Source organism: Musca vetustissima, unplaced genomic scaffold (genome assembly GCF_032173495.1).
Source record: "Musca vetustissima isolate MV318-11 ecotype Yass unplaced genomic scaffold, APGP_CSIRO_Mvet_v1 utg1998, whole genome shotgun sequence".
Classification (NCBI taxonomy): Eukaryota; Metazoa; Arthropoda; class Insecta; order Diptera; family Muscidae; genus Musca; species Musca vetustissima.
In genome coordinates, this window is record NW_026884959.1 from 485,297 (window position 1) to 512,526 (window position 27,230).

The window sequence follows — 27,230 nt, forward strand, 5'->3', positions numbered from 1 at the left end:
ATTTATACTGTTTTCATAATATTTAATTTTATTTATGCCATTTAACCACTGTGCAATTCGATGTTAGAATGACATAAATTCTTTTATAGTTCAGTGACCTGATATTTCATCATTTAGATCGAGACGAGAAAAAATTGTTTACTTTCCATTAAACAAAACATTTGTTATTTTTTATACAACAGCAATTTCGCTTTTTTACAATACTTCTCTTTCCTTCATACGAAATTTAAAGATTCCTTGGAAATAACAAAAAGACAATAGGAAAACTCTATGCCATTTCAGTGGTAACCAACACCTTTCCAAAAAATAAAACCCAAATAGAAAAGAGAAATCTCTTGGGGAAAATATTAACAGCAGAGCTACCTACCTTTTGCCTGTGGCCGCATCCAAGACGAAAGGTTCTTTCAAACGAGTTTTCAATAACCTTCCCAATCGCACCATGCGACCTACTTCCACCAGAAGTTTTTCACGTTCCACCAAATACTTGCGCAACAATTCACTCTGTTCGTTGAAAGATTTCTCAGCCAGTGCTGCACCGCAATCTTTCAGCAATGATGTTGTTGTTGCTGTTGCCGCCGTTGTGTTAGTTGTCGTTGTTCGTTCGTTGCTTGGTTTTCGTTGGTTTGTAGCCATGCCTGCCTTACGGGATAATTGTCGTGAATGCAGCAACATCATACAGGGTGATGATGTTGCCGATGATATTGTCATATTGCGTGTCATTGTCGACGTTGTGGAGGATGGTTGAGGCGAGGCAGATTCACTGCTAACGCCGCTGCTACTGCTACGTTGTTGTTGACGCAACTGCAATTGTTGCTCCTGCAACATGGTGCGTAGGGTACGACGCAAATCGATCAGCTGCTGACAATAATCTTCGACACTGCGATGAAAGACAGCGGAAACGCGAAGTCGTGTCATGTGCTCCTGACTTATAGCCTGCAGACTGTGCCACGTTTTCTCTAATTGCTGTTGCATTTGTAATGCTTCGTTGATTTCCAGCTTGCAGGTGGTGCGCAACGTCTGTGATGCCTCCAGCAATTGACAGCCGTACTGGAAGATACTCTGCAAAAAGAAGAAATGAAGAAGAGTTGTTGTTATTTTTATATATTTTTTTGGTGTAGCGTTTAAGTCTTGGGCTTTTCCAAGAAGGGTTTTACAGTTGAGAGCACGTGCTTCAATGTTCATCTCATGTTTTTTTGGTTTATACAAATGTTATTCATTTGTTGAATATCAAATGTTGTGAGGTTGTATTACATGAGATCTTCTTGTGTTGAATTGTACCTTTCACTTGCTGCAAATTGTCTTCAGATTTCCATTTTGAAATTTAAGAATTCTAATGACCTTTTTTGTTAGCCAAGACTGAAGAAGAGAAGGGGATTTGAAATGTATTTAGCAATTACATATCAAGTTGTGCAAAAAATTGTTTTTATTTTGCAACAAAACACGTTGATCTTGAGCAATCTTAATAATTGAGATTGTTGTACTCTAAAAATAAGTTGTCATTCGGTTTGCAACACATCAAAATTTTTCGTATTAAAAATTGTATGTATTTATTTTTAAATTCCTGTTTTGCCGAATTAATAACGATACTACCCCTTTGACATTAAATTTAATGGCTTTAGCCGCATATTCTAAACGAAGTGGCTGTACTTTGGGATTCTCAATTCTTGGAGGGTGAAAAACATATTTACCGAATATGTTAAATAATAGCCATGTTTTGGAGCAAGCTCCGTATTATGGTCCCTTACCACTTTTAATTAAGTATTCCGGAATTTGGTGGATACAAAATGTCTTTGAAAAAAACATTTTAATCCATATTTAAAATTTTAAAGTCCTGCCGTTACTTGGTTATTTTTATTCTTCTAGTCCCTTCCATAAAATTGTATAAATACGTGGATAATGAGGATTTTTGCAGAATATTTTGCAATATAGGTACATGCTATGACAAGAAGTTTTAGGACTTAAGGCGAGTTTATACTTTCACTTTTTTTTATCGATTACTGACTGTTCAAAAACGATGCATTTTTTTTTTGGGTCACTGATAAATGACAAACATGACAGGCCACACTACAGAACAAGCGAAATTTGGGCCAAAGTGTCATTCAAAAGTGATAGTGTGTATACCACTTTATGCAAATTTTCCAATCCATGTAGCAATAATTTGGAATTTTTTGCCCAAGTACCATATTTTGATGGTAATAGATATATTTTCCAAACTATGATATATAAGTGATCATTTTGTGTTTTTAGAAGTTAATGTACCTCATGGCGGAATATATTCAATATATGCCAATATTTTGTATATATTCCACTAGTAAAGGTAACGGCTCATTTTCGGTATGGTGAAGGTCGTATTCGTTTTTCCAACCTAAGTGTCTGTAATTTGGAATTTTCTTGTTTCAGAGGATAAATAACCCCAATATACGATGATACCCTCCATCGTTCCCTCCAACAGTTCCGCCGAGTCGGACTTATCAGAGTGTCTATAATTTCAAATATTAATCGTTTAGCTATTTCATTTGAAATCGATTCGCCTGCCAGTGGAGCACAATAGCTGACATAGGGAGTAACCATTTTCATCCAAACTTTGCTAAAAATGAAATAAAATCTAATTCGAAAATTGGGAATATCGGTCCACTCCCCCGCAAAAGTATGTCATTCTGATTGCAGAACATAGAGATATTCACCGGAGACCCCTAGAATTTGATATTTTTAAGATTTTGAACACACTTTTTGGGTTTGGGTTCTCAGTGCCAAACATGCGTACAAACAAGTAAAAAAGTGTTAGTCGGTATTAGACAATTTGAAATCGATTCGCCTGCCAGTAGAGCACAATAGTTGACATCTGGTTTTATTATTTGCTTTATATATGGTATATGAAATCGATCGATTAATCAAATCGGTTATTCAATTCGATTCAAATTAAATTTACAAGTTTAGAAAGCTATTTTTGGACACACTTTTTGGGTTTGGATTGTCAGTGCCAAACATGCGTACAAACAAGTAAAAATGTGTTAGTCGGGGTTGCCGACAGATATATACTTTCAGCCTATTGTTTGCGGACATTCTACGGAATTACAAAAATATGTTGGACAAAGTTTGGTTCAAATCGGGCTATATTATCGCAAATATTTAATTTAAAAATATTGGAAGCTTTGACCATTTGTAGGGGAGGAAGCAGAAGGAATGGACCAATGGACTTCGGACTTTATCTAGGCTTGGTAAAGATACTACAAGTTTGATTCAAATCGGATTCGAAATTAATTTTTTTCACAGTAAATTTATGTTTGTAACAGCGAATTTTTTCATTTTGTACTACCGGCCCCCCCCCGAAATGAAATCCTGTGTACGTTGCTGTTATCTAGGCTTGGTAAAAATACTATGTTATGTAAACTATGATTTGAAAACCTGTAAATCCCGTTCGCTTGATATTATAAAATTATTTTTTTTACCTATTTACCTATCGTTTACCTATTTCGAGAATTATCGTGTGCGCCAGCCGGCCAGTCAGACGGACGGACATTTCTAAATGGACTCAACATTGTCTGAAACGGATTTGGTCCCAAGAAACATGGGGCCTAAAGCCAATATTTCGATGAGACACATTTTTGCGCGTTACAGTGTATAGCCATAAGTCTGGGAGTATAAAAATTATCCATGTTTTGGTATTGCCCCCCATATAACGCCCCCAATTTTCGGTATGTTAATTTAATTTTCCAATATTTCATTTCATCGTGGCAGCAATTTTTTGTGGCATATTCCCGAATCGAATTTAGGTATATTGAAAGTAGAAATCATGCTGCTGAGTTCGGCTGGGCTGACGACATTTTTCCTTGTGAATGGAGCATTCGACTTGAACCAAACTTTGAACCAAGTATTTTTACCAAACCTATACAATGTTTGGAGATGAGCTTTACCGGTCCACCACTTCTAGTAAATCCTCCCAAAGGGTCAAACTTTTTTGAATCTAATATCAATTGAATGCCGTGTCCGATTTGATACAAACATTTTGCACATCGTATGTTTATATTAAACGTAGATTGGGTTCGAGTATGGTACCCATCAGTCCTCTAATCAAAGTGTATACATTTTGAAAATTTTTAAATCCAATATCAAGCGACTGAAGTGTCCAATTCGATTGATCATTGGTTCACCTCCCATTGTTACCTCAACATTGTTTACACTTGCAAATCCAATACCAAACGAATGGAGTATCTGATAAGATAATTTGATTGATCTTAGTAATACTTTAATAATAACTTTATTAGATTCTGATATGAACAATGTTTCGGGGTAGCCTCCATAGAGCGATAACCCAGTAATTTAATACTTTGGGTTCTCATGACGTATCAACTCTTCCCTTTCAACGATTCCACACCATTTTCGGTATTTTGAGGGTTTTAACAATATTTTCTCACTAAAGGAACTGTAAGTTCGCATTGTGGGTTAGGTCAAGGATTGTGCATAGCCCCCATATAAATGTACCGCCCTATTTTGAATGTTTTAAACGAATTCTCTCTTTAAGTTGGCATTCCGTGTTCTTGGAGGGCAAAACACAATTATGCAGAACATTTGCCTACTTTTAGATTTTACAAATATTTTCCCACCGAAGTGGCCGTAATTTTAAAAACATATATGCCGAAATTGGTTAATATTTTGACTTAACCCTGTATAAAAAGGAATCTACCGTTTCTCGGCTTTACATCGATCCCATACAAAAGCTCAGCTTAATTTTGTCTGTTATTATGATTTTCATTTTCCCAAAAAGCATAGTCATCATAAAAAGATCTCGGATATTGTGGATTTATGGGTAAAGAGTTCGTTTTTATACCCTCCACCATAGTATTAATTAATACCATATAATATACCCTATATACTATATTAATATACCCTCCATTAATTTTTTTTTTTCCGTTTGTAACTCATCGAAATAATCATTTCCGACCCTATAAAGTATATATATATTCTTGATCAGCGTATAATTATACGACGATCCATCTTTTGTAATCACTCTAACGTCTAAATTTGTGCACAGAGTCGGCTTTTGTCTGCAGGCCAATATCGACGATAGGTTATATTGGTCCACGTTTAGGCATAGCTCCCATATAAGGGTACCCCCCAATTTTCGGTATTTTGAGGTTCTTGATCGCGTTTTTCAACCAAATTGGCTGAAATTTGGTACATTGAGTTCTTATTGGGTACCAAATTTCCCTACTAAAAAGTATAAATATAGGTCCATTTTTCTGGTAGCCCCCATATAACGGTACCCCCAATTTTTAGTATTTTTGGCGTTTTGATCGCATTATTCGACCGAATTGGCTGTTTTTATTGGGAAGAAAAACTCTCCACTAAAAATTATAAATATATGTCCATTGTTTCTGGTAGCCCCATATAAGGTTACCCCCAATTTTCGGTATTTTTAGGTTAGTAAACGCGTTTTTCAACCAAATCCACTGTAATTTGGTATTTTGTAGTCGTATTTGGTAACAAATCTACCTACCAAAAATTATTAATATTCGCCACCTTTTAGGGGTAGTCCCCATAAAACCCTCTTTTTATACCCTTCACCACACTGTGGTACAGGGTATTATGTCTTTGTGCATATGTTTGTAACAGGCAAAAGGAAACGAGATAGACACATGGTTCCTTTTGAGAATTTGCCATAGAATCACTTTCTGAGTCGTGATTTATGCATGTCCGTCCGTCTGTCTGTAGATGTTAAATTGTAAACAAAGTACAGGTCGCATTTATAATCCGATTTGGATGAAATTTGGCACAAGTCACTCATTTGGCCCAAGGACGAACCCCATTAAAATTGGGAAAAATCGGTTCAGATTTAGATATAACTCCCATATATATTTTCGTCCGATTTAAGGTAAATGGGGCACCAAAGTCCCTCTATATCTTTCGATTTGCTTGAAATTTGGCATGGAGTACTGAATTAGGTCCAGAATGATGTGTGGAAAGTTTCGAGAAAATCGGTTCAGATTTAGATATAGCTCCCATATATAGTTTCGTCCGATTTAAGGTAAATGGGGCACCAAAGTCCCTCTATATCTTTCGATTTGCATGAAATTTGGCACAGCGTACTGAATTAAGTCTAGAATGATGTCTGCCAAGTTTTGTCAAAATCGGTCCAGATTTAGATATAGCTCCCATATATAGTTTCGTCCGATTTCATGTAAATGGTGCACCAAAGTCCCTCTATATCGTTCGATTTGTATGAAATTTGGCATAACGTACTGAATTGAGCCTAGAATAATGTCTGCCAAGTTTCGTGAAAATCGGTTCAGATCTAGATATATATTTTTTCGTCCGATTTAATTTAAATAATGTGCTAAAGTTCTTATGTTGCATAGAGTACTAAATTTAGTCCAGAATGTTGTGTGCCAAGTTTCGTAAAAATCGGTTGAGATTTAGATATAACTGATATGAAGTTATTGACGCACCAAGAAACCAATATATGGCTGAGGAAATAAACGTACCGAAATTAGTATAACTTAACCTGTGACAAGTTTCGTTGAAATCGTTTCATATTTGGGTAAATAAATACAGTAAATTATACATCAAACTCATCATGTTTGTCAGATTGACATCACATTTTGCACAACGTACAAAATTGAGCCTAGAATAACGTAGTTACGTTTCCCAGACGTACAGACATAGCCCAACGGATGATCTATAGATATTTGTTTGAAATCGATTTTCATACTTTTGTCCCAAACGAATGACATATTTATGGATAGATCTAGTCCGATTCACATTTAGATAAATATCACATATTTTATTTCATCCAATTTCATATTAATAATGCTGTTTAACACTAGAACGCCGAAGTCAGTCATTTTGACCGCTTTCCAATTTCAAGTACAAAAGCAACTGTGCATTTAATGACACTTTTTTTTAAATTTGATGAATTTTTTATAATAAACGTAATGACACTTTTTTTTAAATTTGATGAATTTTTTATAATAAACGTAATTCCATGAGGTACAAAAAGTCACCAAATTTTAAAAAAGTGTCATTAAATGCACAGTTGCTTTTGTACTTGAAATTGGAAAGCGGTCAAAATGACTGCCTTTGGCGTTCTAGTGTTAATATATCCATAGTGGTGAAGGGTATCATATAGTCGGCCCCGTCCGTCTTTACTACTTTCCTTACTGGTTTATATTAAAATAGTTAGCTGATTTGTTCCGTGTGTTGGGGGTAGTCCCCATATAGGCGTATTCTGCCATAGAATGGGGGATAGTCGATATTATGTAAATGGTGCAGTATTTACCCTACATAGTGTGAAATTTATAACGTATTTAGCCATTAGGTAATCTTTCCGCCTTCAAGATATCGTGATAAAAATCTCGAACCTGGCGATATATCCATATATATATCCATTTTATGTTAAAGATTCACCAATGTCCATATAATGATAATGGTTGATAGAAACAAAACAAAACTAAAATATTGGGTATAATTGACATATATGGGCCATTTTGGGCTTGAAATCGGATCATATTTGGATATAGATTCCACATATATTTAATTCCTAATTTATGTAATGCAAATGGTGTTTAGGCAAATTGCCTCATATAACTTTGCAATCGAAATTGTAATTTGATGATTTTATACTCTACCATTTGTTATCAGTATCAGTCCACGTTTTGGGGGTTTTAGATTTTCACACAAAATCTCCATTTAAATGGGTTACAGTTGATTCACATTATAGATAAATATCAACTTTTTTAGGTCATCCAATTTCTGTTAAGTATCTGTTTAATATACCCATAGTGGTGAAGGGTATCATATAGTCGGCCCCGTCCGACTTTACTACTTTCCTTACTGGTTTCACTTGTTACTTGTCTTTTTTGAATTCATATTTGTATAAAATCTCTATTTTTTTATATTTTCCTTTCACCACACCACCAACTAACTAATCTAATTTCCTGTCTGTAGAAAATTATATCACCTAATATCTGTAATTTCTATGGAACAGTTACTGAACCGTTGCAACACCAACTAGTCATCCAACTAACTGAAAATAATTTGCAGCCTAGCATAAACAATGCAATTATTATCGAAAAACTGAAAAAACGAAGATATTCTTATAAAGCAACAATTACCTTGAACAATGTGTTGTGGTGTGGTTGGTGTTGGCCACAAACAAAAAAAAAATGTGCAACAAGTGCAACCATATCGAACGACACGTAAAATACGTCAACGGTACAACAGGAATAGAATGCAGAACAAAAAACAAAAGAAACGTAAAATTTGCACTACACTACGAATTGGGAAGGTATATATTTAGATGGTCTTTCCATTTGTAATAACAAATTTGTAATTTTTTATTGCCGTCGTAATCTTTTACAACGACACCGTTTTTAAGACGTATCGGTCAAAACGATGGTATTAAAAAGTCCAGAAAAAGCTCTGTCCTCTATTTCGCTTATAGCGACCAATTACCTCTGTCCCTTGATCGTCGTTATAAATGATTTCAACTGTATATGTAGTGTACATCCCAACTGTTATATTGCAACCTTACCGACAAACCAACACTCCCATAAATGTAAATAAATGAACTGAACACACCAATAACATGAAACTGGATCAATATCTCCGTTGCCACTTTTTTAACATTACCCTAACCATACACATGACCAACAATTATGGCTATCCGCCAATCCTATTGACTACAAATGACCGTCATCAGACCGTTCAGGTGTAACCAGAATAACTGCATTGTTTTGCCAAACAAACACTCACACACACACACATTTATTTCTCGTTCATTGTACTCCATATACCCCGCCCGATCCACTGCAATTGAAAAACCAACAAAAAACCTCTATCTCACTTCACTCACCTTTCCAGTTTCCTGAAATGTTTGCAATTCATCCTTTTGCACCTGTATCTCATGGATATTACAGCCAACATGCGAATGGCACTTGATCATGACATTGTACAAATCGTCCAACCATTTTATGGCCATTCGGGCATCCTGTTCGTATGTGAAAATGTGTGTCAGCTGTTCCAAGGTGAGTTTTTGCAACTCCACACTATCACTGAATATTTTACGTCTCGCCAGGGTGGTGTCCAAAATTTCACGAATATTGTAAATGTCATCGCTGTAGTCGATGTGTAGGTCACGGCCAAGAGCATCTTTAACCGGCATCGAGAGCATATCGCTGAGCTTTTCGCCATCCTTGATCAATTCACGTTCAATGGCAGCTACAAAAAAAACGAAAGAATACAAAAACCAAACAAAAATAAATAGAGACATTTTGAAATTTAATAAAAGGTTTGAAAATGAAAGAGGTTATTAAATCGAAATGGGAGGTTACTCAGAGAAAGAGACCGCATAAAACTAAAAATTAAAAAAGGTTAGACTTTTTTGTGTGTTTATTATTTTTTTTTTTTAATTTTTTATTAGTAAATAAAATTTTGAAATCATAAGCCAAAAAGTTAAGGGCGGAAAATTTAGTTCATATATGCCCTCAGGGTAATCACACTTTCCTACTACAGTAATGTTCAATCGAAGTATCGATACTGTAGACCAAAATAGTTTCAGACAATTTGAATTCGGTTTACAAATGTCCGTCCGTCTGTTTGTCGGTCGGGTGCGCACAATAGTTCTTAAAGATAGTAACCAATTTCATTAAAATTTCACGCATGGTAATATGTCTTCCAAACTTAATTCTAATAAGAAGATGGGGAATATCGCTCCACTCCTTCTTCTACATCCCCGGATATTAAAACGAACTTTGGGCAACCTTATATTTTCACTATGATTGTATAATTAAGGAAGATATCACTTATCGGCTCACTTCAAGGAGAACCTCCCGAACGTAAACGGAACGACCAATTTCACATAGTAAAATTTTTACCAGCCCTAGATCAAGTTGGAATATGTTGACGATTAGTTCACCCCTTCTGATTCCTAACATGACCTGTTTTTTCGAACAAAAATGCTATTATTTCTTTTGAAGGGCTTCTTCCACGATCAATTTCTGGATAGATTGCTGTTTAGTTTTGGGTTCTTATGTATCCAGGATTCGATACAATACCACATATGTCGTTTTATCCCAAATACATGGAGTATTTGGGTTTTCAAATAGGAGGATTTGCCAAAAATTATCTATATTGGTTCACTTTTTAGGGTAGCCCATATATAACTGTACCTCCAATATTAGGCACGTTTCTCAGCAAAATTGGCTGTGTTTTACGATTCTCATGTGGTACACTATTTAGCTACAAAAAAACTATCAGATTTGTTAAATCTTTTTACGATAAATTTAAAAATATATATTCCCTATATAAAAGTCCCGATCGATTTTATGGTATTTTACATATCCGCCTCATTATGAAGAGTATGAAATGTTAATTGTTTATCAATTATTGCAGTAACCAGGACAATTCGGGGCTGTATGCTAGAATAGGGCATTATCGTTCCTGAATCTTTTCGGTCTTCGGTCTATTTTTAGTTCAACCGTTCATTGTTATATGTCAGCTAATTCGGCCAATGACGGAGAGACCTGGACGTACGATTGGATGAAAAATGAACGACTGAAGCAAAAGTAACTAGATGAACCAAGAAACCAGACCTAGTACCGACAATTGCTTTTGCGGAATAATTTCATTGAACAAAGTCGGGGCTGTACGGTGGAGTTGGGCTTTATCGTCCATGATCATTTTAGGTTCATCGTAATTGGAACTAGGTCATTCATTTAGTACCACAGCTCATTTTAGTTCAATTATTTATTAGTACATGTTTGCTAATTTAGTCAATGAACGGGGAGATCTGGATGAACTATTGAATATAGGTGAACGAGAGGAAAAATTACAGACTGGAACACAAAAAAAGCTAGATGAGCAATATAAACGGACCCAGTACCGATCCTTACTTGAATTTGTTAGATTTGGGCATTCTGATTCCTGAAGCCGTTCAAAAGTTTTCGATTCGTTCCACAAAAAATAACCATGCAATTCATTTAGTTCCTTATAGGTCAATCATACATCATGAAGTCCACAGCTTTTTTAGTTCAAACGTTTATTAATACATGTCTGCTAATTTAGTCAATAAACAGGGATAATCTCGTTGAACGATTAGTCCAAAGCAAGCAAAGGTGGACGTGAACAAAAATGACCAACTGGAACAAAAAGAACTAGATGAGCAAAAGATACGGACCAAGTACCGATTGTTCCTTCAACGGAATAGATTTTTTTTTTGAATTAATTAGAGCTGGGCATTCGATTTCCTGAAGACGTTAAATCTTTTTCGCAAAAAGTATAACGCAGTTCACTTAGTTCCATTGTTATTTATAGTTTAATCATAGGTACACGTCAGCCAATTTAGTCAATCGAAAATTTAGACAAACGATTGTATTTAAAGCAACTAGACGAAGAGAAAATGAACGACTGGGTATAAAGGGGCTAGATGAACGAAATGACCGGACCTAGTACCGATCATTCCTTTTGAATTGAGGAATAGAGTGTACAGCAAACGACCCATCAATACATTCCGGAACTCTAGTGTACAGCAAATGACCCATCAATACCACGTTATGACCTATCAAAAAGGCACTGATTTGAGTCGTCATGGTGACTTGTTTCGGTTTCGATTTTTTCCGAAGACTTTAGGCAAAAAAATTGTATATTCATCTGAATTGAAACTACTACGTTACTCAAGCAGAACAGTCACCCATGACCAGTTTTTATACCCTTCGCCACACTGTGGTACAGGGTATTATGTCTTTGTGCATATGTTTGTAACAGGCAAACGGAAATGAGATAGACACATGGTTCCTTTTGAGAATATGCATAGAATCACTTTCTAAGTCGATTTATGCATGTCCGTCCGTCTGTCTGTCCATGTATTTTTGTTAACTAAGTACAGGTCGCATTTATGATCCGATTTGGATGAAATTTGGCACAGGTCACTTAATTGGCCCAAGGACGAACCCTATTGAAATTGGGAAAAATCGGTTCAGATTTAGATATAGCTCCCATATATATCTTCGTCCGATTTTAGGTAAATTGTCCACTAAAGCCCCTTGGAAATCTTTTTATTTGCACGAACTTTGGCACAGCGTATTGAATTAAGTCTAGAAAGATGTGTGTTAAATTTCGGAAAAATCGATTCAGATTTTAATATAGCTCCCATTTATATTTTCGGCCGATTTTAGGTAAATAGTGCACCCAAGTCCCTATATATCCTTCGATTGGCATGAAATTTGGCATAGCGTACTGACTTAAGTCTAGAAAGATGTGTGTTAAATTTCGTGAAAATCGGTTTAGATTTAGATATAGCTCCTATCAGCAACGTACACAGGATTTCATTTCGGGGGGCCCGGTAGTACAAAATGAAAAAAATCGCTGTTTCAAACATAAATTTACTGTGGGAAAAAATCATATAGGGGGGCGGTTTGCCCCCCTGCGTATGTCCCTGGCTCCCATATATATTTTCGTCCAATTTTATGTAAATGGTAAACCAAAGTCCCTATATATTCTTCGATTTGTACGAAATTTGGCATAGCGTACTGAATTGAGCTTAGAATGATGTGTGTAAAATTTCTTGAAAATCGTCCGATTTTATGTAGGATCCAAAATATGGCCATTAGAAACAAAACCTGCTGAAATTAGTACAATCTAAGCTGTGACAAGTTTCGTTGAAATCGGTTCATATTTGGGTATAGCTTCCATAACTATTATCATCCCATTTTAAGTAAATGGTGCACCAAACTCCTCATATTTGTAATATTGAGATGGAATTTTGCACAACGTACAAAATTGAGCATTTTGATATTTTTGATATTTGCTTCAAATCGATAGGAATCTACATTTAGTTTTGTTTGATTTTTCCCCCTTTTTATACTTTTTGTCATCCTTTTTATTCAGGCCACAATAATGTTAAATATTTTTGAAATATTACCCTTTTACTTTAATTTGATTTCCAGTTTTATTTCATTTTTTTAACATTTTCAAAACCTCAGGAATTTCTACTCATATACCAAAACCACATGCTACATGCATACCCATATAACTGACCCACTCCCTTCATCATACTCCACTTACCCAAACTCTGTTGCGAACTTTTCAGCTTTTGCAGTGTACTGGTGGCCGCCGCCAAATCTTCCACATTCTTACCACTACCCATGACTAGAGATTCGAATACCTCTGTGGTCCGTTCAAAGTATTCGCTTACAAAACGATAAAATCTCAACGAAGTTATTAAAATATTGCGTCGCCTCTCCAGACGAGTGGCAAACGACCGACATACAAACTGCATGAATTCCTTTTGTGGTAATAGGTCACGATAACCGGGTGTATCCTTATTGCCGGCATACGCGTCGATCTTGTAAAGGAGTTCAGCGTAGAAACCATATGTTTCACGGCATTCCAACTCCAAGTTGTCGTGGGCAGCTCTCAGCTGTTCACATGCCTTGACATCACAGCCAATGCTCGTCTGACGATTAAGCTTTTGTTCGGCCGTATTCAATATCCAATTGGTTACAAAGGCGACACCCTCCTCCAGGCTGGCCACTTCTCTGGCCTCTCTCACGGACTGCAGCAGATCCAGCCATGCTGTACGCACGTCAGTCTGGCGTTTTTCAATTTCGTTTAGACGCATTTCGATACGTGCCCGTTCACAATTCAAATCGGGTGGCAATGGAGGTTTGTGCATTGGTTGTGGTGTTGCGGTTGCCATCACTGCAGGTGTAGAATGGGCAGCACTCACTGCTACTGCAGCGGCATCGTGATCATGGTGTTGTTGTACCAATGTTGTTGCTGGCGGCGAGTTTGTTGGGGTCGGTTTGGCTTTGGTTTTATTTGAAGTTGTGCTGCTGGCATTGGCACTAGGTATTGTTGTTGCCGCTGCGGTTGTTGTTGGAAATGGTGCAGTGGGGGCATAGATTTCATTGAAACGTGTTAAAATACGATTGCCTACAAAAAGAGAATTTCAAATGAGAAAAAAATAAAAATTTTGTTTAACGAAATATTTAATTTTATTGTTGATGTTGGTGTGTTTGTTTGTGTTTGACTTTTCAATGGCAATCAAATAAATTGATTGTTGATTAACCTTTTGGCCAGAGAAAACCGCATGTGTAACTGAACTTTCTTTTTTCCACTCTTTTTTTTTAGACTTCCATACCTGTTTCTTATTCACATAATTTCACTCTTTTCTTTGGGGAAGACAAAATTGGAATTGATTAGAAGAGCTTGCATTTGACATTAAGACATTAATCCAATATAATATTGGAATTAAGTTATTAACTCGGTGAGGCAAGTGGTGGAAAACTTTGAAGAGTGTATTGTTAGTTGTCTGCAGCAGCTAAGTGAAATGAAAAGTACACATTGCACTTAGCTGCTGTATGTCAATTCTGCTAAATGTCAATAAGGTAAAACTGCTTCTGGCATTGTGGGTATTAAATTATATTTCAAGTTAGAGGAATAAATTGGTTATTACACTTTGAGACAAAATCAAGGTCTGGTCGGTTGATGGAAAATTCCCACTATGTATGAAATACCTTGGTGAAGGGGTAAACCGTCATTGGTCTGTCTACACTATTGTACATGAAGATCTTTCATCCCCTATACGTGATCTATAATTGGTTCATACACCTGTCATTCGGCAATTTATGCCGACATTTGATGTCGATCGAGCAGACCTATGGACTTTATATGAATTCAGACAAAATTATATGTAAATACGTACCGATTCATAGCAAACAAACAATACATGTCATTCTTGATCCAATTCGTACTCTGTGCGAAATTTTGCCACATTCGGACAAATGTTGGCTATTTGGGGCAGGCATGCTTAGCCATATACGTGTGTCTACCAGTTGTTTTTAACCCTTTGAGCTTCGATGGTTAAATACTCTCTTTCTTTGCGATTTTTCGGTTATCATATTACCGTTACTATTGATGTTTTTGTGTCGAGGGTTAAAATCCTATTTTTTTTCTTTATATGATTTTAAATACAAAATTTTAAATTTTTATTCGGACAAAATTTTTTGTTTGACACGGAAAGGGTTAATGATGAATTCTCAGATACGCTCACCACATTTACTCTCAATATTTTTATGCCCACCAATGATCTAGAAAATTTTTCAGTCTCCTACCGGCAGTTGGCGGATGATCATACAAATCTATTTTAATCAGTTAAATCAGGATTTTATGGGATAATATTATCGCCCAAATTTAGAATATTGCCCCCTCGGACCAAAACGGACTTCGGGGATATTCCCTAGCAAGCATGGATGAAATAAGAAAAATAAAGTTACGGCGCAGAGCATAAAGAACTCAGTACCGGCAGGTGTCGTTGATCTGCCCACGAGTCACATATCTTAAAGATTTGAATGTCTTGGCATCTGTTGTCAAGGTATCGCTACAAGCACGCAGCCAACTTACAAAAACGGATGTGAGTTCAAGAAACACAGGAGAAGACCAATCTCGACCCAACCTTCCGAGACAGCCGGGGACTCAAATTCCGAATCTGAACACTAGAGTAAGACCAAGATAACTGTCTTAGAATGCCGAAGGAATGAAGAAACTGACAATATAATAAAAGAAGTGAACCAAGACTTGGTTCGCGAAAAGAGAAAATCAGATATCCGGGATAAAAACTGGCCAAGATGAATCGGAAAACAAATTTCGAACAGCATACTTATGCTCAAAAAATATAAGCCTGACCTTTCCCCACTTCTTCGGAAGCGGCTGAGAGTATTGGGTCTCCGGACGAGCAGACGAATGTCAAACCCACAAAAATGATAAAGGGCTTCGAGTCGTCTGACGACGGAGAGAAAGTGAAGCCAATAAAGAGTTGAAGGTGTCCGCCAGGAGAATCGATCGACTGAGGGCTGTGAAGCTAGTTCTAATATCCAGAAGACGAGCGACACCAGGCGAGTAAACACGAGAATCCCTAAAGGAGTAAAAGAGCAGCAGCAATTGATAAATGGCCGTCGTTTCAAGCGCAAGTTGCCAGGAGATCCTACAGAGAAGAGCTCTGTTATGCAGTAATCCACGAAAATAGTGCGTTCGATAAACCAAAAAAAGAACCCATAAGGAGGTGATGGCTACAATCAATAATAAGATCATGTAACAAGTGGTGCAAGAAGGTCATCTCAATAATCTGGACAGTTGCGAATTGAAATGGGAATTGTTAATACTTGAATTTGGGTCCTTAAATAGCACTGAAGGCCTGTAGAAAGTGGAGTCGGCTGATATAAAGAGAAAGTGGAGACAATCCAAATTTGAAGGAGACTAACACTAGACTAACTGAGGGAGGTTGGTCTAATATCCAATGTTGCCAGGAGGCGCTACAAAGGAGAGCTCTGCTATGGAATAATCGACGAAAATGGTCCGTCCGGTGAACTAAAAAATTAAAAAAATTAGACCCATAAGGCGCTGATGAATGCGAATTCAAAGGACACTGCAGAACTCACGTCGGCTAGAATTCATCGACTAATGGAGGCGAAGCTCGGGGCGAGAAAATATTGGAAACTACAAAAGGACCCACGGACCTTTACAAAAGAGGTAAAGGGCGCCAACAACTGCTAAATAGCCGTCGTTTTAAATGCAGATTGCCAGGAGCCGCTGTAGAGAAGAGCTCTGCTTTGCAGTGATCGACGAAAATCGTGCGTCGCTAAACTAAAAAGCAGTAAGGAAAGTAGTAAAGTCGGACTGGGCCTACTATATGATACCCTTCACCCTTCTACATATGTATCTTAACAGACGACGCAGTATTGTTATATATCTATATCTGAACCGATTTCAGGGAAAATTGCTAGAGACTAATTTATATTACTTCAGTACGTTGTGTCAATCGGCCTTGCTATGAATCTTTTCACGAAGCTTGGCAACATCATTTTAGACTTAATTCAGTACCATATGCCAAATTTCGTGCAAATCGAAAGATATATAGGGACTTTGGTACACAATTTACCTTAAATCGGACGAAACTATATATGGGAGCTATATCTCAATCTGAACCGATTTTTCCCAATTTCAATAGGGTTCGTCCTTGTGCCAAACAAATGAGATGTGCCAAATTTCATCCAATTCGGATCATAAATGCGACCTGTACTTTGTTTACAATTTAACATGGACAGACGGACGGACGGACATGCATAAATCGACATAGAAAGTTATTTTATGCATATTCTCAAAAGGAACCATGGGTCTAGCTCGATTATTTTTGCCTGTTACAAACATATGCACAAAGACATAATACCCTGTACCACAGTGTGGTGAAGGGTATAAAGAGACCCATAAGTCGATCAGTAAAACCAGTAAGGAAAGTAGTAAAGTCGGACGGGGCCGACTATACGATACCCTTCACCACTTTGGATATATTCAATAGATGAACCCTTTTCGTCCGATTTATGGTAAATGGGGTACCAAAGTCCCTATATATCTTTCGATTTGCACGAAATTTGGTATAGCTGAATTGGTTCTGAATTAGGTCTAGAATGATGTGTGCTATATTTCGTGCAAATCGAGAGATATTAAGGGACTTTGGTGCATCATTTACATTAAATCGGACGAAAATATATACGGGAGCTATATCTAAATCTGGTCAGATAGGCCTTCAAGAAATTTTACATACATCATTTTAGACCCAATTTAGTACACTGTGTCGAATTTCGCCCAAATGGACGGATATATGGGACATTGGTATACCGTTTACATTAAATCGAGCGAACATATATATGGGAGCTATATCTAAATCTGGACCGATTTTTAAGAAATTTTACACACATCATTCTAGACCTAATTCATTACGATATGCCAAATTTCGTGCAAATCGAAAGATATATAGGGACTTTAGTACCCCATTTACCGTAAATGGGACGAAAATATATATGGGAGCTATATATAAATTTGAACCGATTTTCACGAAACTTAGCACACATCATTATAGGCCTAATTCAGTTGGCTATACCAAATTTCGTGCAAATCGAAATATATATAGGGACTTTGGTACCCCATTTACCGTAAATCGGACGAAAATATATATGGGAGCTATGTCTGAATCTGAACCGATTTTCACGAAACTTAGCACATATCATTCTAGACCTTATTCATTAGGCTATACCAAATTTCGTGCAAATCGAAAGATATATAGGGACTTTGGTACACCATTTACCTTAAATCGGGTGAAAGTATATATGCGAACTATATCTAAATCTGAACCGATTTTCACGAAACTTAGCACACGTCATTCTAGACTTAATTCAATACGCTATGCCAAAATTCGTGTAAATCAAATGATTTTCAGGGACTTTGGTGCACCATTTACCTAAAATCGGCCGAAACTATATATGGGAGCTATATCTAAAGGCCATTCCTCAGGCCTTCCTACAAAGGAAACGGTTTTCGTCAGAGGTCCTATGACCTGTTTTTGGTATTTTGACGGGCTGAAATTGGATAACAAGGGTTTTTGGAGGGTTAAATACTTCTTAGCAGATATTTTATGCTATATTCGTCATTTGATATTCTGTATTCTTGAATGATACAATATTTCTTAGAAAAATATTAAAAAGTTCCTGTCCTGTTTTGGGTGATAGTTTAAGAGGAGAAAAGGCCTCCTGTCAGAAAATCTTCAATATAGGTTCATATTTTAAAGTATTCTCCATATAAAATTATCGATCCTATTGGGATGCTCTGAGGGTCCTTAAAACATTTTCAAATCCTGAATCTATAATTTGGCAGAAATTGTACTATGGAGATCCACATTTGACCCGACACATAATGTATAAAGGCGAGTATTTCAAAAAAAATGTAGACTCTGTTTAACCACTACTGTATATTTCAGAAAAACAAGCCATTCACATACCCAAAATTGCTATTATACAATCCACATCATTAACCCCTGCACGTTAACTTAATTTTCGATCTTATTACGATTTCATTCATTTAAATGAAGTAAACAAACCATTTTGGCAAATAAAACAAGAGATAACGATGTAAATGGTTTGAAAAGATATGACTATTTTGGAACATTGCTTTGGCGAAACTTATATCCAATTATGAAATCTTAATTATCTTCGGACTCACATACGTACTCTCCAAACGAATGTAGATAATTTTTAGCTTATTTTAGGAATTTCGAAGCGTGTATAATAATATTTGAAATATAGAAACCGCCAAGAATTTGCACAAAAAAAATACGAAACAACGTAAGAAAACAAAAATTACCTTGATTTTGGGGGGTTCTTCTATTCTATTCAATTTTGTGCGTGCCATTTCAAACATAATTTACCTTGCGGCATTCACCATTCATTGCTCGTTGGCTTGTTTGTAATTTGTTTGGCGACGCGCTGACGATCTTTGTTTTCTTCTCTCGTTTTTGTGTGGCAGCCATTGTCAGTCAATAAAAAAAAAAAACTAAGAAAAACCCCACAAAATATGGCCCCATTCTGTTGCCCACCTTGACGTTCAGTTTCCATTGTCTCCGACACTTCGTTTCGCTGTGAACGGTTAAAGTTATGCCTGACTATATTTGCGAACGAAAACACGTTTTATTTGATGAAAAGTCATCAACTCCATGTACATGGCTAAGGTGTTGTTGTTGCCTCATTGCCCCGTGCCAATGTTGCTATTAAGTACTCTCCTTGTCACATTTTTCTGTTTGCCAGTTAAAAAAAAACGTGTAATGGCCCAGGTATTTGAAGGCATTGCAATTGTAAAATTCTCGTCCCAAAAAGCTTACCATGTAGCAATTAAAATTATTTCACGGGAAATCCGACCAAAACATTGAAGTTGTTGAAAAGGTGAAACTTTTTTTTTGTCAAGAAAAAAATATAATGGAAAGATGTGAAACTTAGGGCCAACGGAACCTAAACTTTACACATTGTACTTTCTCGAAATAATCCTTGGATTAAGGTCAAGTATGAAAAATTACGTCCTTTAACAATTAAACACAAAAAAATAATTAAAGTTGAATTTGTGATAAAACGTCCGACCAAATAGAAACACACAACGGCAACACTGTCTTTCAGTTAACTATTTGTTGTAGAGAACAATAAACAACTCGAGGAGTGGTGTATTTGTGAACGTATGTATGTCTCGCATGTACTTGGGAGACAATATAAATCTACGCGCATGCCTACAACAATTACATGTAATAATGAATATAATAGCCATAATTATGGTCTATAAATTACGGCCACATTACGCATGGGCGTTATTGTGCCAGACATATTTTGGATCTTTTGTTATACAATGTATTTTACTGACGATTAACATACATTGCTACTACTCTAAGGATGTTGGGTCCTTTTTAGGGTAGCCCAATATTTGATATTTTAAAGATCTTGGTTACGTTTTTCTACGTCATTTGATGTAATTTTGCATTCTCCATGTTTAGAAAATCTTCCCACTAAAAAGGATCAATATTGGTCCATTTTTAGTGTAGCCCTCATTTTGTGATAAATATCATTTCCAAAAATTATCAATAGCGATACCTCCATTATACAGTATTTTGGTCCTGTGGAAACGTTTTTCAAACGAAGGCTCCAAAGGCTCCTATTTTATAATTTGGATTCTCATAATTTAATACTTTTGATTCTAAGGAGATGGCAAATCTTCCCACAAACAACTGTACCGTTTGGTACAGGTACTATATTAACGTTACCACCCTATTTTTGGTACTTTGAAGGTTATAACCAAATTTACCCACCGTAATTTCACATTGCGGGGTTTTGGGAAAATGCAAATGAAAAAATACCTTATTTTGAAGGTTTTAGTCGCATTCTTGTAGGATAGAATATATTTATGCGGACAATTTTCTAAATAGGTCAATGATGAGACATATTTTCCATAAAAATGTTTCATCCTTTTTGGGTAATTTTACAGGTTAAGAACCGAAGTGACTGTATTTTAAAAAATAATTTTGCCGAAAATTTGTGATTTATGTCTATTATTGACATGGGACCGGCCGAACTTTTTGACTATTTTACTTAAATATTTAAATATGTTCTGACATTTTTTAACATAGGAAAATCAAACTAATAGCTTGAAACATAGGTAAATTTCAAAGCGTCATTGTGAAATCTGTTAAAGTCGGCCGGGCTGAACTTTATGTAGCCTTACCCACGTTGCAAGCATTCTCTTAATCCGCCAGGATCTTTTTATGGAGGCTATGTTATTGTTATGTAATATTTTTTCAGATAACAAATTTTGGCCGCATATGTCAAGTGGTTCGGTAGTTAATGAGTTTATACCCAATTTTTGGGTAAAAACTCGGGTATTTACCCAAGTATTTACCCACGACTTTAAAGTATCGTAAAACTATCCATTCTAAATCGATTTGATAACAGAAACCCGGAAATAGGGTGTAAGATGTTGTATTACCGATTCAATATAGTAAATATCCAAATAAATACCCGCAAATGGGCATTTACCCGGTATTTACCCACCCCTTGGGTATTTACCCGGTAAATACCATCTCTAGTATCAACACTTGTTTGATATCTAGTATTTGGCATTTATATCGAAAAAGTTTGGAAAAAACATATGGGGATTGTACCACATTGATGGCGAGCATGATAAAATGTAATCCTCACTGGAACATCGGAATCCGTAAATTCCAAAGGTGTTAGAAAGAGTACATATCTGGCTCTCGTTGAACTTCGCTTAAAAAATACAAAATGGCGGTCCTTTGATTTTTATACCCTTTACCACACTGTGGTACAGGGTATTATGTCTTTGTGCATATGTTTGTAACAGGCAAAAGGAAACGATATAGGCACATGGTTCCTTTTGAGAATATGCATAGAATCACTTCTAAGTCGTCCGTCTGTCTGTCCATGTTAAATAGTAAACAAAGTACAGGTCGCATTTATGATCCGAATTGGATGAAATTTGGCATAGGTCACTTATTCGGCCCAAGGACGAACCCTATTGAAATTGGGAAAAATCAGTTCAGATTTAGATATAGCTCTCATATATATATTTTATATGAGAGCGTTTTGTAGAAGTACAGACATAGCCCAGCGGATGACCTATTTACATTTGTTTGAAGTCGATTTACATACTTTATGGATAGATCTAGGTAGATTCACATTTAGATAAATATCACATATTTTATTTCATCCAATTTCATGTTAATAGTCCTGTTTAATATACCCATAGTGGTGAAGGGTATCATATAGTCGGCCCCGTCGGACTTTACTACTTTCCTTACTGTTTTTTTTTTTTTTTTTTTTGGAAATTCGCCTATTTTTTACCACAAACAATGTTTAAAAAGTAAGAAAGTTCTCCACCGATTGACTTTATCTTAATTCATACGATAGCTATACACTCCCAGAGAAACGTGTCAAAATTTGGAACCGATTGAATTATTAGTTTTTGAGTTATCGTGCCCGCCAGTCGTAAAAACACTGCTTCGTTTAAATTTTGAGAATCACTCTTGTCGTCACATGATGTTGACACAATAAATCGGCTATATCTTCAAGAGTTCTTGAGATTTTTTACTTGAAATTTTATAGGGACATTATAGAATTAGTATAGATTCAAAAAACTTAAATGTCAGTAGCTCTTCTTTCTTACACTGGTATCTTGTAAGAAATATCATTTTTTGATCGATCATTATAAAAACAGACATTCCAATTAATTGTACAATTTATGAATAAATAAATAAAATTGTTGTTGTTGTATAAATTGTAAACAAAGTACACTTATGATCCGATTTGGATGAAATTTGGCACAGCACAATTATTTAGCCAAAGACGAACCCTATTGAAATTGGTAAAAAACAGTTCAGATTTAAATATAGCTCCCATATATATTTTCATCCGATTTAAGGTAAATGGTGTACCGAAGTACCTATATATTTTGCAATTTGCACGAAATTTGGCATAGCGTACTGCAAAGTCTAGAGTGGTGTGAGTTAAGTTTCGTAAAAATCGGTTCTGATTTAGATATATTTCCCATATATATCTCCCTCCGATTTTATGTAAACAGTTCACCAAAGTCCCTATATATATTTCGGTCTGCACGAAATTTGATATAGCGTACTGAATTGAGTCTAGAATGATGTGTGCCAAGTTTCGTGAAAATCGGTTCAGATTTAAATATAGATCCCATGTATATATTCTTCCAATTTAATGTAAATGGTGCACTAAAGACCAAATGTTTGGCCGATTGACACACAATCGATGTACTTAAGTTAGTTTAACTTTATGTGTGTCAAGTTTTTTTTTTAATCGATTCGTATTTACATATAGTTACTATATGTGATATTTTCGTCCAATTTTAAGTAAAGACCCATAGCTAAAGACCCATAGCTAGGCCGATTGACACAACGTACTGAAATTAATATACATAAATTAATCTCGGCAAGTTTCCTTCAAATCGGCCTATTCATATTAATTGTACTCCAAGTAGTCAAAGGGTGTCTGATTGAGATTAAATTTTAAACAGTGCAGCACACCGAACAGCGTGTGTTCAGTTTGCTTTTAGTCGATTTACAAAATATAACATAGGTTGCACAATGGCATATGAAGGATATCATACAGTCGGCCCACTCAGTCTTTACTACTTTCCTTACTGCTTAAAATTATTTTAATGGAAGTTTCCGAAAAAAACGGGTTATGCTAAATTACACTTTCCCTTAAAAAACACCACATAATTTTTATTGCTTATATTTTATTAACATTATTTATTAAATAATTTAAATTACAAGTTTTTACAAACTAATCAACCATCAACAACTCATACACTTCCCTTTATTCTTCCAGCTCCAATTGAACTTGAAAGCATGCAACACCAACATGATTTCTGGCAACAACTTCTACACAACCAACGGTATCGGCAGACATTTTCTTAACCGTTAACATATAATGATTTCCCTTTGACGACATTTCAAAGTTTTCGTTGCCCTCTTCGATATATTCACCATTAAAACGCCACTGAATATAGACGACAGGTTTTCCAATGATGATAGTTTTGAATTTGACACTTTCACCTAGTTTCGCCTTCTTATCGCCAATATATTTCAAGAATTTTAGATATTCCTTTTTTGATGCTCCCTCCTTGACGACAGTTCTTTCCATTTCGGTTTCCTCATCATTATCGGTATCGTAGTGTTGTTCTGAAGACATTGTTTGTATTTTTTTTTTAATATTTTCTTAGAGAAATACAATTTAAATGATGGCTGACGGTTTGGCGTCTCTACGTATACTGATGACAATTTTCGAAATCGATTATGTGTCGAATGACTAATTTTTAATATCATTTATTCTTAACGTTTTGTTTTCAGATGAGCATTGTAATTTCTGTTGTTGATGCTGAGCGTGTGGGTGGCTAACGAACCAGTGTTGGAAAACGTTAACATGTTGTCCACATTCTATTATTGACACACTTGCCGCTGCCTCTGTTCACAAAGATCAAAGACCGACCTCTAAGTGGGCGAATAATTTCATTTCACAAATCTTCTAAGAAATATGATAAATAATATTCTCTGCTATATTAGCTGTGATACGTCACGCTATACACAGCTGTTTTATTATACAGTAGGTGTCACTAATTGATCTGAGGATGTTAATTACATTTTGAAAATGTACATAAATAGTTCCATGGAATTGAAATGTTCGGTGTAAACCGGAATTTATGAAAGATATGGTGTAAAAAGAAAGAACAAGAAAAACGCGAGCGTGAGCAAATCGATATGTAAAGGAGTCAAAACGAAGTACGAAAATTTTACCAACGAGTAAAACACCAAACCGAAGGCTATGGTGCAGGTACACCCTCCTGTAGAGATGAAGAAGGAAACCTGTTGATAGATACAGACAGCGTTTTTAGGATCTGGAAGGAGCATTTTGAAAAGCTTCTGTTATCAAATAGTGGCGGTGAAGAAGATACCCCAGAACCAATAAGAGATAGCGGTATAGAGTGTATACCACCTAGCCAAGATGCGTCCGAGAAGTAATAAAGCAGAAGGAGCCCGTTGGTTACCAGCCGAACTATTCAAGACTGGTTGTCAGATGCTGGTTAGGAGCATGCACCAGCTGATTAGTACAATTTGACTAGAGAATGCCCAATGATAGGAATCTCAGCATCCTATTTCCCGTGCATAAAAAAAGGAGACAAGACGATATGTACCAACTATAGAGTAATTAGTCTCCTTGCCATCGCATACAAAGTGCTATCCAGCGTGCTGTATGAACGACTGAAATCAATGGTCAATGACATTATTGGACAATACCAATGCGGCTTCAGACCTCGACTATAGAGCAGTCGACTATAAAGCAGGGTTAGCCAACAATACATATGTAAACTGCTATGATTATGTTGGACACACGCATAGATCCGTTGTGAGAGTAATTTTCGCTCGTATATGTTAAGGCATAGGACATTCGATGTCGAGAATAATGTTGAGTTCGAATACAGTACTATGATTGTATTGGTACTCTCCCAAAGCGCCTACAGGCGCCTGTTTGTTGAACCCTGCTAAAAAGCCGCATTCGACAGCCCTATCCGTTCAGAGGTATTTAGAGTCATGTCTGCGTTCGGCACTCCTACAAAATGAATACGGCTATGCAGCATAACTTTAGTTGGCACAAAGTCAGCAGTTAAAGTCTGAAAAGCCCTATTTGGAGCCCCTCATAAAATTAATAAATTAAATTAATAACATCAGTTTTGAAATTCGGAAAAGGATAGTATTGGCCAACAGATGATACTATGGTCTAAGTAAGCAGTACCAAACTAACACTTTAGAAAACGCTGATACTACCCTTGCTGTTATATGAATCTGAAGCATGGGTACTTGCGAAAGCAGATGAGGCATCTCTTGGGGTATTTGAGAGAAAAAAAGTCCGAAAGATCTACAGGCCGATCTACGTTGTCGGTGAATATCGGCGTCGAATGAACCACAAGCTTTACAACCTATACGCGAACATCGACATAGTCAATCGTATCGAGCTGCAGTGACTGCGGTGGCTAGGCCATCTTGTGCGAATGAATAAGAATGTCCCAGAACAAGTAGAAGACAACAAATCTGAGGCTTTAGCCAAATTTTGTGGATGTATTTTAGTTTAAAGGGTTCTATATATATGAAATTATAAATATAGATCGATGTTTTGACATAACCTCCTCATAAGGATAGTCGTAATTTGGAAGGTCTTAAGAGCATTTCCCATTATGGTGGATGTCATTGGCATTCCGGTATATTGGTGTGTAAAATGAATTTTGTGTATAATATTTCCATATAGGTTTAATATAGGCCCCATAGAAGGGTCCCGCACATTTTCAATTTTTTGTTTGGTTTTAGCGAATTTTCGATACATGTTCCTGTGTTGACATGGAGGCTACCATACAAATTTCCCCATGTTTTTTTAAGTTTTACCCAAATGTTCCACTGTAGAGCGAAAAACACACATATTTAGAAAATTTTCGACATCAGCCGATGTTGTGACATGGCCCAGTATTATTAAGCGAAGAGAAAGTGTCTACAATTTGGTATATCGGATTATTGGCGAAAAAAAATTACTTCTTTGCAAAAATCATTCAATATAGGTTAATTTTTTTGTTATAGTCCACACACAAAATTCCCATGTAACTTTTGGTATGTTGAAGTTCCTAACCCAGTTTTCCATTCTGAGTATCTGTAATTTAGAACATTATTTTTGCAGGACATGAACAACCTACTACCACACAATTCAACAATAGTCAACATAGTCCCCACGTGGTGGAGGGTATAAAAAGTTCTTAAAAGAACCAAACCACTCTTTTACTTGTTATGATTCAGTAATGAGTTTTCGTGGAAAGCGATCCACCTCTTATTTATTCCTTTTGTTCCTTATTTAGACTTAAAGCTCATAGATTCCATTTAAAATAACATATCCTGTGTATTCTCACATATATTTGAAGCACATATTTCAAAAACCTATACTGTTACAGGTCATTGTATAATCGATACCGCCCTAATCTCCTCCCATCCTTTATTAATTTTTCATTCGCTTTCAATGACTTCGAAGTACTGCAATATTTTTTTTTTTCATTTAGGCCAATTATAATATATTCTTCATCTAAAACGCAATTTCACTATTTCCTCATCGTTTTTCTCTTTGTTCCATTCAATTGGTTCTTAATTATTTTCAATTGACTGCCTGCCTGCAATTCCACCAACCATCCACCCACTAGGCCAAACTATTTTAATTACTTGAATGAACAGATGCGACAAATGCAACGATGATTGAAACATTTTTGTGGATTCTATTTTTGTGATCCTATATTTC

At 36.1% G+C, this 27,230-nt stretch overlaps 1 protein-coding gene across 1 annotated transcript in view; it reads right to left on the reverse strand.

Annotated features, from left to right (window-relative positions):
* Positions 1 to 583: 583 nt before the first annotated feature.
* Positions 584 to 27,230, reverse strand: part of LOC133332062 (uncharacterized) — a 46,413-nt gene continuing 19,766 nt past the window's right edge. The window contains exons 5-8 of the mRNA XM_061540443.1: positions 13,060 to 13,929; positions 8,852 to 9,216; positions 671 to 1,059; positions 584 to 635 (exon numbers count right to left, since the gene is read on the reverse strand). Of these exons, the coding sequence (XP_061396427.1) occupies positions 584 to 635; positions 671 to 1,059; positions 8,852 to 9,216; positions 13,060 to 13,929 (1,676 nt within the window). The remainder of the gene's footprint in view (positions 636 to 670; positions 1,060 to 8,851; positions 9,217 to 13,059; positions 13,930 to 27,230) is intronic.